General features: G+C 43.5%; 1 protein-coding gene across 4 annotated transcripts in view; it reads left to right on the top strand.

The window, feature by feature from the left end:
* The first annotated feature begins 838 nt into the window (after positions 1-838).
* ptpn12 (protein tyrosine phosphatase non-receptor type 12) overlaps positions 839-13,459 on the top strand; it is a 32,197-nt gene continuing 19,576 nt past the window's right edge. For 2 of the 4 annotated variants that reach the window (XM_077006463.1, XM_077006462.1), the window contains exon 1: positions 839-1,264. In XM_077006463.1, the coding sequence (XP_076862578.1) occupies positions 1,166-1,264 (99 nt within the window). In that variant the 5' untranslated portion in view covers positions 839-1,165. The remainder of the gene's footprint in view (positions 1,265-13,459) is intronic. The other 2 variants (XM_077006460.1, XM_077006461.1) reach the window with 2 other exon arrangements.

The raw sequence follows: 13,459 nt of genomic DNA, 5'->3' as shown, positions 1-13,459 counted from the left end.
AAAGTACTTGCTTTTGTTTTTTTTGTTTTTTGTTTTGTACAGGATTAGTTTGAGCAAACCCTCCATCTGGACGGCATTATGCACAAATATGTCATATTAGTATAATAAACATCAGATTATAACAATGTTCTTCTTTGAAAATTATTTGTTTTTCGAAATATAGCTATAAAATAGGTCATGAGGCGGTAGTCATGGCAGCAGTGCGACGTGATGACCTTTACCTACGACATAATTTATTCAGTTTACCCTCTGGGGTAGGACTGAGTTATACAGATAAAGATACTCAGCCTCTTTGAGGTGGTGCAAAGAGTGACCAGACAGAGATTCAGAAATTCTCTGGGGAAACTCACCATATAATACTGATCAATTTGAACAATTATACTCTCGTCAGAATTGCAATTTGTTCATTCATATTCAATAATCAAAACATGACGTCCTATGTTTGACAGAAAATAAACACTGTAATAATTGCAACTACGATTTATAATTGGGAGAAATAATTTCTACCACGCGAGAGATTTATGAGATCATATAAATTTTTTGTTTCTCGATTAAAGCTATTCACACGTCACATTTGCGGTAGGCAGTCATGTACTGAGCATGAGTGGAATCCAGGTGGGAGGTGCATATTAGATTCCACCAATAAGAAGCTCGCTGAACTGACGACATGATAGACAACTTCATTACCCAGTTATTGACTAGATATTTCAGCATTTATTTGATTGACGTAATATTCTGTCCAATAACCTATTTTTGACTGAGGAATACTATCCAATTGCAATACCGCGGTCCTACTAGAGGGTGGCAACGTGTCCTAGCGGCTTTTGGGCGGTCCAGCCAGTTTTGTTTCAGAGTTTAGTTGTTAATGTGGCAGTGTGGAGACAGGGAGGGGCATACCGGTGTTTATTTTTATTAAGACATAGAGACGTATTAATATAAGCTGCCTGGTTGGTTACAGAAAAAACATATTTACAACTGAGTCTGAGTGTGGATTATCTTATATTCAACGGGGAGCAAAGCGGACTATGGAGCGATAAAGATGTTGGAATAATTGTCAGACGTTTTTTTCTTTAAGATATTTATTTAATTTATTTTTTCTACATAATTTTTTGTATTTGGATTAGTTAAAGCACCGTGGGAACACCACTGTTCAGGGACTGAAAGGATGGACCAGGCGAATATATTGAGGAAGTTCATTCAAGAGGTTCATGCCATGCGAACAGGGGACCAGAGAGGCGAGGATAACTTCGGCAGTGACTTCATGGTGAGGAGGAGAGCGGCCCCGTTACTGCTCGCTCTCACCTTTTATTCTCAAATAGTTCCGAGACATTTCTTTAGTAACATGTACGTGTCCCGGCTATAACGCTCATATTGCTGTCCCACTTTCCCCCCACGTTAAATATTTCGGTCCACCGAGAACCGTGCAGTTGCGTAGCTGTACGAGGCAATGACCCAGGGCTGTGCACAGCGTCCACTCCGCCTGCGAGGCTCCGTCTGCGGCCTAGCTGTGGGTCTCCACCGCCAACGACATTAAACGTCTTCACGCCCCAACACTGTTGAACGGTTTTTAGTTGAAAGTTATAAACCTTTGCGACATTTGCCTGTCGACGAAACCGTAGCAGTTAAATGTGGTCAGACCAAGACTGCTAGAATACGTTTGAAACACCACCCCCTTCTAGGCAGGATAGCCAAGAGGCAATAATATTTGAAGAAGCATGTTTTACAGTTTGTTTAGCCTGCTTTGCCTAAATCTGTAAGACGTTAACAAAGTGTATGCTAACATTTTGGACGGGTGGATTGAAATATCGTCACTGTTGTCCAAGGCAAAATCAGTAAACAGGACCCACGAACAGTTTTCTTTTATATAAGTCGTGTTGAACAAGCAAGGACACACCAGTCAGACTCGGCGAAAGCCAGTTTGTTGAAGGCGGTGTTATCATAACGAGGAACTCGTTTGCTTTCTAGCTACCCGCAGCTACTGTAGCTGTCTGCGCCTGGCCAATTATTGTCTTTGTCGAAATAGAACCGATACATATATTTGTGTGTGTGTGTGTATATATATATACATGTATATAGTATGCTCTTAGTTGTTTAGGTGTTGATTTTTAAAAGTTTAACCATGTTAATACGTTAGCCAAATGCTTGGTTTATTAGAATCCAACGTGGTAATCAAAGGGAGAACACGGATGTTGCGCAAGGAGCAGGGGCGTTGGAGCCGCCGTGCCTCCGGACGTTGAAAGGAAGCGTCTTGGCCCTTATCCGTGTACCGAATTAGGTTACAGTGGATCAGAGCGCAACGCTGCGTCACCCTTTGTTACCTTAGCAGCGTCACAATGGAGGATCTGGACGACAGGGACCGTGTTTGACGTGTTGTCAAGTCATAAGAAGGCAACGGTGTTCATTTCTTGAATGCCTCGTGAGATCACTGCGTAAAGATAAGATTTTATTCTGTAAGCCCTTAGTTTTGCTCAAAAGATGATAATCATTTGTCTAGCATGTAAGCTATACTCTGTGTATTGTGTCATACTTGGAGAAGTATCACCCATAACATGCTCTAACACAAACATTATGTTAAATAAATTCAAGCAGCCCAAAGAAGTAGGCTTGTCTCAGGAACGCACGATTGCGTAAAGTCACAGGCATAGGTTTTTCCAAAGTTTTCACATTTCAAAAGTAGATTATTATGTTATTTAACAAGTACAATCTGCACAATTTGTGTTTGAGTTTAGTGTAATGAGCGTCAGACGTTTAATGTGAGTGTATTAGGTCTACAATAGTCCTCACTTCATAATGGGAGGTCAGCATGTTGTAACTCAGAAAAGTGTATGATGATGAATGTAACCCCACCAAGTACTTGCTTGGTGCATGAACGTGAAATTCTGATGTACTCGTTTACATGCTTGGTTTATTTAAAATCTGGTTTATTTAAAATAAAAGGTGTACCATAAATAGGCAATATCCAGGTAGTTCAGTTTGAGTATTTCCCTCCTCCTGTAGCAGTTAACTTTCCAATTCCCTGGCCATTTCATGCATCTTCCCAATGACACTATATCTCTATATTCCTAAGAGTCTTGTCAGTTACTACTACACCACACGCATATTCATTCAATGACTCACCCGTTACTGTTATGGGTTTGTGTCACCATGTTCCAGCATTTAGCCTATTCTACTACTTTAGAAAAGTGTTGGTTCAATGTGGCATTTCATTGGCTCATTTTGAAGTAGACCTTCAGATGCCACAGTCTGTTATTGTAAGTCACCAGAGGTATGTGTATGTCTGGTGATACTTTGTACATTGGTCTTGTTCATGCACTACTAGACAACTCCGGTGGGTAGACTTGATTCTTGATTCTGATTCACACACACTTGATTCTTTACCTTCCTAGGAACTTGTGCGGGAGTGAGACAGAGTGAATTTATGTATCTGATCAGTAAAGAAAAAGTGAGATTGTCTTTTCAATCACAGCTCCTGGCCCGCCCACCTTGCATGGGGCAGGAGATGAGGCAAACTGTGGGGAATGCACCACCCACTAGGATGAAATTTGATTGGTTGGACTAAACACCAGTACCAGGGACTTTTCTCTCTGACCTCACAACACCCCCCTGTACATCTGTATTAGTGGGAAATGCCCTCTGTCCTCTTCTGAAGGAGCAGTGTCTGAGGAGGGTGCTCCACAGGGTCCTGGTAGCACCTCTGTCCTCCAATTGGGCCCTGGTGGTTCCAGCATAGGCTTCAGGCTGAGTAAGAACACGAGACTTGGCCAACTGTCCCCCGCCACACACGTGGCTTTCTTATAAACCCTCAACATTTTCTTATTGAAAAAAAAAAACAAAAAGTGTTAGCCATTGCATAAGTGCTAAAAATGTATGTGACAAAAAGAGGATGTAAAACCTCATGCATGGGGTGGTTAGATGTGTTGAACACTAAGGTCTTTAATAAAACATGCATCGGGCAGTTTGACATGGTCCATTCTTTGTCATGCCACCTCATCGGTTAGTTTGCTTTGGTTCATTATTTGTGGTGACGCCACAACCCGCCTGTCTCTGTCCTTTCAGTCCTCCCCGTGCTCAGGGCTCCAGATGTCAAAGCTAGGGAGGGCAGGGAATGCAACCTTTTTATTCTGCTGCAAATGCAGTTAATTTGTGGCACTACAATATCAACTGCAAACCTTTTTTTTTTTCTTCTTTGTATTAAATTCTACTGTTTTTGCTGCCCTTTCAGACACCATGTCACATGCCAATCATAGATTGGTCACTTTTGGAAAATGGTCCAGGTTGTGACCACGAAGTCGCAAGCCTCTGTTTTTCTGGAGTCATTCTGGACACTGTGGAGAAACCGGACTGCGTCTGAGGCTGTCTCCCTGGGGCATTTGCGACAGGGGAAACTAGCATTTCCCCAGAGGAATATTAGTGTGTGATCGTGCCTCCCAAAAGTGGCGATGGTCTCTGGTGCACACATGGAGCATGTATAAATCTTCTTAAGTCAGTTTTGCACATTGTACCTTCTCGTCTCAGTGGCCTTTACTTTCACTGTAACTCATTTTGTCACCACATCTGCCGTTTCAGCTGAAGCTTTCGCAGGCTTCTCAGACCTGCTCCCTAATCTTCAGCTTGGTGACTGTTGGGGCCACCAGGACAGCTGGCGTGAAATGCTGGGGTCATGCCCGACTCCGGGCTGTCTCTCCATTGCTCTCTTTCGTTCTGCACCCCCACTCCACCCTCAGCTGGTGTTTGCTGGAGGCCGTGCAATAATCAGCTTGTGTGGGTGGAGGGCCACTGGAGATCTCCCCACATGTCCGCTCAGGGTAGCGTGTCTGGGAGTTGTGTAGACTCACCCCCAAGCTTGGTAAATCCAACTATCCAACTGTGTTCTAGAGAGCAAGAGAACACACACACACACGTTTTGCTCCATGTAGCAGTATGTGCAGCAGTCCAGGAGAGATATTTGACTCTTACATGGATGTTGCTGAGTGAAGGATCTGTTTGTGTTTTGTTTATTATTTACACACACATTCTGGTAGCACACACATACAGTCTTAAGGATTTGGCATGGTTTCTGTGAGTGGGTTATCGCTCCGCCATCCTGTTAAGAGGAAGCTCTGGGACTAATTGACCAACTTCGTTTTTTTTTGTCATTGTTGCATGCCTTTGTCCTAAAGTAGGTGGGTGGGTGTGTGTGAGTGGGTGAAGGGGATTGCAGTGCTCCAGTGCTGTAGGCTAATGTGCTAATGATTTCCCATCCTCTTACACTCACTATCCTTCACGCGCTCAATTGGTCCATGTCTGATTTACCACCAGTGATGTGATTATTTATCATTTGCTCCAAAACATCTGACAGATGGACCTGTCGATAAAAGTAACTGCACCACCACATGTACCCATGATTATGTATTTACTGGGAAAACGTGCACACTTCAACTCTTTTTCAGCGGGTCATGTAAGCACTGTTTGTCTGTTGTAAGATGACAGTAATGTCTTTCTCTTTCAAGCATTCAGTTATTTCAACATTTGTGTAGTCACACCAACATACTGGTTTCGGTTGTACTGTTTTTGGGCAGAAACGCTAACAGTAGTTTTAAGGTCACATTGTCAGTAGTTTTAACAGTTGTTTTACGCAGAGTAATCGTTGTTGTTTCAAGCAGCCCAACCGGCCGGTACCATTCAGGTGGCATGAAAGCGTGTGGATGTTCCCAGGATGCCCAGCAGTTGATCTTTGTGTGCTCTTCACACACACACACTGAGAATACGCATGTACTTTTTTACACTTATTTGAAGTGTTGTCTTGTGTGCAACAAGAAACACCAGATTACGGTGCAGATGTTGTTGCTTTAAATGTGTTGACTATTGCCTGTCTCCATTAATATGTGGTTATTTGTAGGGACCTGTCTTCCTTCTCTTCTGTCCCCTCTGATTTCTAAAGGGGATGTCTCTCTCTCACTTTCTCTCTCTCTCTCTTTCTCTCTTTCTCCTTTCCACTGGGCATGTGTGAAAGCATACACACCTTTGACTATACAAATGGAAATATTGTGACTACTCCAGTGTGCACTTAGACAGTTATACTTACAAACTGCTCAGCTCTTCACTGTCTATAGATAAATCCCCCCAAATGGTGTTTTGTATGAATGTGAAGAAACAAATTTTTGCACAGCAGTTTGATTGTGTGTTTTCACACGTGTGTGTGTGTGTGTGTATGGTCAGAGATTGTTAGATTTTTAATTGTTAAAGGGATCAAACCTGCCCCAGTTAATACTCTACAGAATCAGTCCACACCAGAACCAGACCATGCCCTGCCCATGATGCGATGCCTCTGATAGGATGCTATTAAGGGAGTGGCGTTACTGAAGGCTCTGCGGGGTTTTGTGTAGTCGGACCGTTCAACCCACACTGATAACTACAGGAAGTGGGACCAATCAGTCTACAAACACACAACACGGAAACACGTACCATCATCGGTGTGGAGGCCGTGGAGAACGGTGTGCTGCTTAATGTGTGTCTGAATGCACGAACGGTTTGCTGTTTGGAGGAAATCAAGAATGAGCTACGGTGAGCGTGGTTGGCTTTGTGACCGCTCTGTGCCAGGCTGCCCATCCCATTCTCCTGCCCGGTGTGACCTAGACAGCCTCCTGTCCATCGAGTCCCTGCCCCCACCCCTCAGCCCAGACACCACTCCGGACGGCAGTTCTGCCTCTCAGCTGCAGCCGTGTAATGTTGGGATCCATCCCAGACGTGAGGGAGCCCGTGTGTATTAGTGAGGGATGCTAACACCTTCCAAATTTGGGAATGCTTTTACTGACCCGGGTAAGAATTCACCTAAATAAAGGCAAAGTACTGAGTCCCAAGAACTGAAGTTTTGAGCTTTGATTGAGTTAATGTCGCTATGATGCAGTAATGTAGCCGGGTTAAAATAGCCTCCTGGATGGTCTGCGCTTCAGGATTCACTTCAGAGAACTTTTTGCAAGCATCAGGTTTTTGCCTTAAACTGGTTGTGGTAGAATAAAATACATAAAAAAATTTCCTAACATTCGTAATCTTCTACTCCCAGAATAGAAATTGTAATGCCCAGTCCCTCGTTAGCGCCTGCTCTTCCACAACAGTGCGGTTGTCATTATTTACATTGAGAAATGATATTAAAGAACAAAGAAACATCTCATTATACGTAATTTCTTTTCATGACTCTTGGGTTGACCCCCGTCAGGATGATTATAAAACTGTGTAAATGAGAGCTGTTGTGCACTGCAGTTTGAAAGTGAGCCAGTAGGGCAGTAGTGCTCAGGGTAGTAGTGCATCTTTTATTTACCCAAGCAACTTGTTTGTAAAACTCCATCTCTTGTCTCTTACGGCCTCCTGGCTCCTCTGCTCTGGCTTCTCAGTAGCTCCCAGCACACAGAGGCGCTGAGAGACCAGCAGCTGGCTGCTGCCCTGTGTGACATGAGTGTCCCTTCAGCATCACAGCTGCTGGTCTCTCAGCGCCTGTTTCAGTGTGCTGGGAACTGCAGAGGAGCCAGGAGGCTGAGAGCCTCCTTTTGGTCTGAGCCAGAGCCGTGGCGTCTCCTTTAGCACCGAGAGGTGTTTGTGCGAGTCGGCGTGCCCATAGGGAAGAGCTCATGCCGCTGTTTCTTCAGATCCTTCAGGCAGTCTTGTCCAACCAAGCACAGTCAACACTTAAACAGAGGTTGTTTAAAACATTTGTTTTTTTTCTAAATAACCCAATACATAACCAAAGAAGAGTTAGTTTTTCAACCCCAGTTTTGGCGTGTCTGGGCTGTCAATAGTCTTCCACATGGCATTGTCCAATAAGATTTGCCTTTGGTGCTCACCTGATCAGTAGCTCATTAGTAGAGCGAGGTGTGTGTGTGTGTCAGGAACAGATGCTGGAACAGCATGTTCACAACATTTTTTTTATTTTTTATTTATTTTTAATATCCAGAGCTGTATATCCCATATTCAAAGAAAGCCTTGGGGGCTTTTGCGTACCACTACATTGTGTCTTAGCAGTACAGACGTTGAAAGCATATATAGAAGGCACAAAAGATGCTGTGTAAGACTTGGCTGGAATTTCTCATGCAGTGCTTACGAATAAGTTTATGGGTTTTCCCACTGTAATTACCTTTTAAAGTTTCCTTCTGTGTTTATCTCATCAGTCCAGTCCAAGTTGGGCTAAACCAGTTAGACTAGAATAGTGACATGACATGTAAGGCATAGATGAGCTGAGGAATTTGAGTGAACAAGCAGATGAGTACAAAGAAATGAAAGAACGCATTGGGAAAACATGTTGAAATCTCGTACCCTATGGGTTGTGGACAGGTCACTGCTCTGGTTAAAGAATGCACTGTCTTCGGCTTTGAAAAGTAATTCAACAATATAATATTATTATTATTATAATTATAATTATAAACCGGAGAAAATATACTGTGTATTAAAGGCTGAATGGTTTTTTCATTAAAAGTGGCAGAAACTGAGAGAGAATAACAAAAAGATCAAGAAAGGAGGTGAAATCGGCCACCGAGCTGATCTGGGAACTTGTTAGGAATGCAGTGAACATGGTCTGCATGGCAGGGTGGTTGGAATGTTATGGTCATATATTTACATGTTTTACATGTATAACTGTACATTTTCATGTTTTACATGTATAACTGTACATTTTCATGTTTTACATGTATAACTGTACATTTTCATGTTATACATGCATAACTGTACATTTACATGTTATACATGTTATACGTGGCCCTGATCTTAAGCACCAAAGCTGTCACTGTGGTGATCTTGGCATACTGCTGAGTGCATGGTCTATTACCTCCTAATACGATGCTCCATGCGTCATATTTCTTCAGGATTTTGTGCGAGTTGCTGAGCTGTGAGGGGGCGGGACCCAAGGGCCCCATGACTCCCACATCCTGTGTTTGCTTTAAAAAAATCCCCCCTGCTGAGAAAATGAGTGCAGACGTACATGCATGCTTCCCTGTGTCCTGTGTCCCAATCAGAGCTCAGTCACTCTGCTTCCTAACAAAGGCAAGCGGGGGAGGGGGGGTCTTGGCGGTGAGCATCCACGAGTGTGTTTCTCCCAGTTCTGTAGCCAGAGCCCATCTCTCTTTCTCTGTTTGATACTTTCATGCTGTCTGCACTTTGATCCCTATTTGAAATAGATGTGAGGAGATAAAGCAGTGGGCGTGTGCAGTCACAAGGAGCCCAAGACCTCATGAGAAGGTCCAGGACCTCATGAGAAGGTCCAGGACCTCATGAGAAGGTCCAGGACCTCATGAGAAGGCTGCTCAGTCTATGGTGCCGTCGCCCGTGTTCAGCTTAAATGCGCCTACCACAGAAGCACTGAAACGTGAAACCACATGGGGACTGAGGAGAATCTGATCACTTCCTGCTCACGCTGCATGGCAGGGAAACCCACAGTTAAACAACAATCTCCTCTAAAAGCTGAAGCTCAGTACGGCTCTGGGCTGCCTGGAGACCTGCAGTGAAATGAGCAGTAAAAGACGTAGGGGTCTCTGCGCTCGTAGGGGTCTCTGCGCTCGTAGGGGTCTCTGAGTCCATACACAAGGTTAGTAGGTGTGTGTATGAGAGACAGTTTTTACTCCAGTCTCACACTTTTGGCCAGGTGCTTCCGGTGTCCAAGCAAAGAGCACGAGTCAGTACAACAATACAGTACATCTCTGTCTCAGAGGGAACATCCTCAGATCTTCCTGGAGCTGAACGGATTCTCCAAGTTAGTCAAAGTCGTAAGCAACACGTGATGTATGCTAATGTGCGAGTGACTAAACAAGTTAATTACAAGGCAGCAGAGTCACAAGAAGGGCACACTGAGGAGATGTACATGTGCTCGGCCCCTAACCCATTTACACCATGCATACCATGTAGTGCAACACAATTCATGCCCTCTACGCTGCCACAAATACAATGATTAATCTTATTTAAGCTGACTTCATAGTGTCAAGGGGATGAGAGGAGAAGGTGTGTGTGTGTGTGTGTGTGTGTGTGTGTGTGTGTGTGTGTGTGTGTGTGTGTGTGTGTGTGTGTGTGTGTGTGTGTGTGTGTGTGTGTGTGTGTGTGTGTGTGTGTGTGTGTGTCACCCCTCAGTGCTGCCCCAATGGTTCTTATCAGAAAATGTGTAGCGCCTCATAGGAGACAAGCCCCTGACTCACTGCTCATGGTTAAAGAGGAAATGTGTGTGTGTGTGTGTGAGAGCCTGCTCCCTCAGCCCCTGGGTGTGGCCGGAGGTAACCAGTGCAATTCCTGTGGCATGTGGATTATAAATAATAAGAATAAAAAATAAGATTATAAATAAAATCTGCTCTTCTTTTTTTGGTGCCTGCTCACACAACATGCATTATTTTGTAATTGGTGCTCATTTGCGGTTAGGTTCGTTGGTGAAGTAGTTGTGGCTTCAGGACTAAAGTGGGCTTCACTTACACCCTTTCATGTTGCACAGGCTAAGAAAGACCATGAAGTATTGTGTAGCCTAGGATGTGTTGCACAGTTCTGTTTGCAACAGAGCATGCAGGTCTGTTAACATGTACAGACCCAGAAGAAGTGAACACCTTATGGCCCTCTACTCCTGAAGACCTCCTAACATCAGCACGCTCACGTCTGCGGGACACTCCGTCGTCAGGATCTTTCTGCTCCTTTGGTACGAGCTCGCATGTTGCCCTCAGTCATGAGTGAGTGGACAGGTGTGTGGGTGTGTGTGTGTGTGTGTGTGTGTGTGTGCGTGTGTGTGCGCTAGACACTGGGCTAGTGCTACAGCTTGAGGTAGCTTCCTCATCCACACAGGCCTGTCTGGCTCTGTGAAGCTGAAATGAGGGCACACGCTTGTCCTGTCTTCGCTCCTTTCACTGTGTCTGGAGACTACGGTAGATTTCATGCAGCCTCGATATGTTACAGCTGATGAAAGCACCTTGCCCTTAGCTGCATGACTGTGTGCTTACACACACTGATCCGTGTGTGTGCGTGTGAGACTGGCGTGATGGGCAACTTAAGGGTGTATTGCAAATAAGTTGCATTCTGATTTCACATGGTTTCCACGGGAGTTACACAGCAGACACGATTCTCACTCAGGTCATGTCACCCAATCAGAGGGAAGTGTATGTTCTACCTTCAGAAGACCCACTTCCTGTGAATAATTCAGGATAAGGGCAAAATATGAGTGTTTACTTACTGAAGTGAGAGTAAAGTAGGTTAGGCCTCGTGTTCCGTAGGTGTTTCATTCAGCAGGGAGGAGGCTGATTCTGGATCAGCTCTTTGAGAGGTAGAGAGAAGTATTTTGATGAGATTGGATGGTTAAATATGATTGCATATTTCGAATAGGTGGCAGTGATGCCATCTTAACACAGAGCATGATTGATCCCTTTCCCTCGGCCTCCCTCACCATTTCAGCAAACACCTTTGTGCTCAGAATATGTCTGCACACCAGGAAGACGTGCAAGGAACTGCATCACTGTTGCCTGCATCACCCATTGCCCCATAAATCAATTAATATGTAAAAACACAGTAGTAGTTCCCCAGGGCAGATTTCCAGTGTGACTCCTGTGTGGTGTTTAGTTGTCTCATTACATTCCCTGCAGGTGCCTTGTTCTACCCACCGGCTCGCTGGCCACAGGAGTGTTCCTGAGCTGCAGCCATTGTTTAATCATCCTTGCCATCCTTGTGAATCAGAAATAATAATAAGACGACATGTATTTCAAAGTGAAAGTGTATTCAGCTTCAAAATAACATGGCTAAAATTTATCATAGACATTTTAGAGGCAATTTTGATGGCAATTGTTTTTTCTTTTTTTTTTTATGGCGAATGCATTTTAATTACGGTTACGAAAAATAGAATTTTGACTTTTATGTCTACTGAGAGGAACAGGCTGTGTTTAAAGAACTTGAAATGACCAACTTCATCATCACCCTTGTTTACATGTAGAAGGAGGAAGGCACAGACAACTATGTATTTATCCTTCTGCAGCTTTCTATCTAGTAAATGTATTTGTCTTGCATTAATTAATCCTCAGTTTCTAAATGTGAAATACACTTTAATGTAAATTCTAGGCTCTAATGCCCAGTCTGTAATGCGGAATCTACCAAATGTATCCTTGTTGAAAACATGTACATAGATGTATTGACGAGTTCCATAGCTGGTGATTTAAAAAGTGGGCCATCCATCTCCAGGCCAAAGAATGAGCTTTTAGTCTGACTCTTAATGGAGAGACTGAGGTTGCAGTAATGTGAATTAGATCTAATTCAAAATGAGCAAGAATATCTTGCTCAAAGTTTTCTGTGTAGGGTCATGTGTTTTCTGCCATTTTTATTGCAAATTATTTAAGGTGCACACCTTACACATTTACCTTAAAAAAAGTTTTGGAGAGTATTTTGGCCAAACTTGAGGTTTAACACAAATGTCTATTAGAAGTATTACAACACCTAACCTATGAGGAGTCTGGAAGGTACCACACTTTATCACATGGATACTTCCACCACTACATCATCATTAAATAATGTTTTGCATAACAAGTGATAGTGAGGCAGGTGCACAGTGCTCTGGCACGAATGTGTTGCCATATTAAATTTTTTAAAATAATTTAATCACATTATCACATCTTTTCCTTTTCTTTATTTCTTTCTGTCTAAATTGTTGTTGTTGTTGTCATGGTGACCGGTGTCGGCCAGAGGAGGATGGGTTCCCCCCTGAGTCTTGGTTCCTCTCAAGGTTTCTTCCTCATGCAAAAAACTAGGGAGTTTTTCCTTGCCACTGTCGCCCTTGGCTTGCTCACTGGGGGCTAGGACTCGGCACTTGTAAAGCTGCTTTGTGACAACAACTGTTGTAAAAAGCGCTATATAAATAAAATTTGATTGTTTGATTGATTGATTGATTATATATCATATAGCTTCATTGCTACGGCACGGGGTTATATAACTGGGTTTCAGTGCAGTCCAAAAAACGATTTTAGTCTTCAAAAACCTTGTTAAATGTATTTTTGGAAAATAGTAGTTACACAGACAAACATCTTCAAACACCCCCCCTACATTTTAAAGCCTACTGACAGGGTCTGGTGTGATTCTTCACCTGAAGACCCAAAGACCATGTGACTGAACATGTGACTGTGTTGCGATCTATCCATTTTAACATGAAGATGTACTGGGCATTCAAAAGGCTTCCACACAATGGCTCTGCTGTAGAAGCCATAGAGGTGCGTCACGTTTCACATCTCTAAAGCTAGCGGCGAGGGAGAGGTTCATGGGATTACACTAGATTCTAGATTAGACCTGGGACTGGACAATGTCAAACCTGTCCTGCAATGTGGATTGATAAAATGCGTGATGTTTAAGCAAATTCTTTCAGTGAAAGAATACTGTAATGTTGCTTTACGTGCTGATGCTGGTCATTAGCAATAAGCCCTCTGAAAATATGGTAGTATAGTGCTGACTCATTTGCTACTAGCGAGAGTTGCTAGCAAGAATGTTTTGATTG

This window comes from Brachyhypopomus gauderio, chromosome 5 (genome assembly GCF_052324685.1).
Source record: "Brachyhypopomus gauderio isolate BG-103 chromosome 5, BGAUD_0.2, whole genome shotgun sequence".
In the NCBI taxonomy this organism is placed as follows: Eukaryota; Metazoa; Chordata; class Actinopteri; order Gymnotiformes; family Hypopomidae; genus Brachyhypopomus; species Brachyhypopomus gauderio.
Note: the sequence above shows the minus strand (reverse complement) of the source record. Positions and strands in the feature narration are given on the sequence as shown.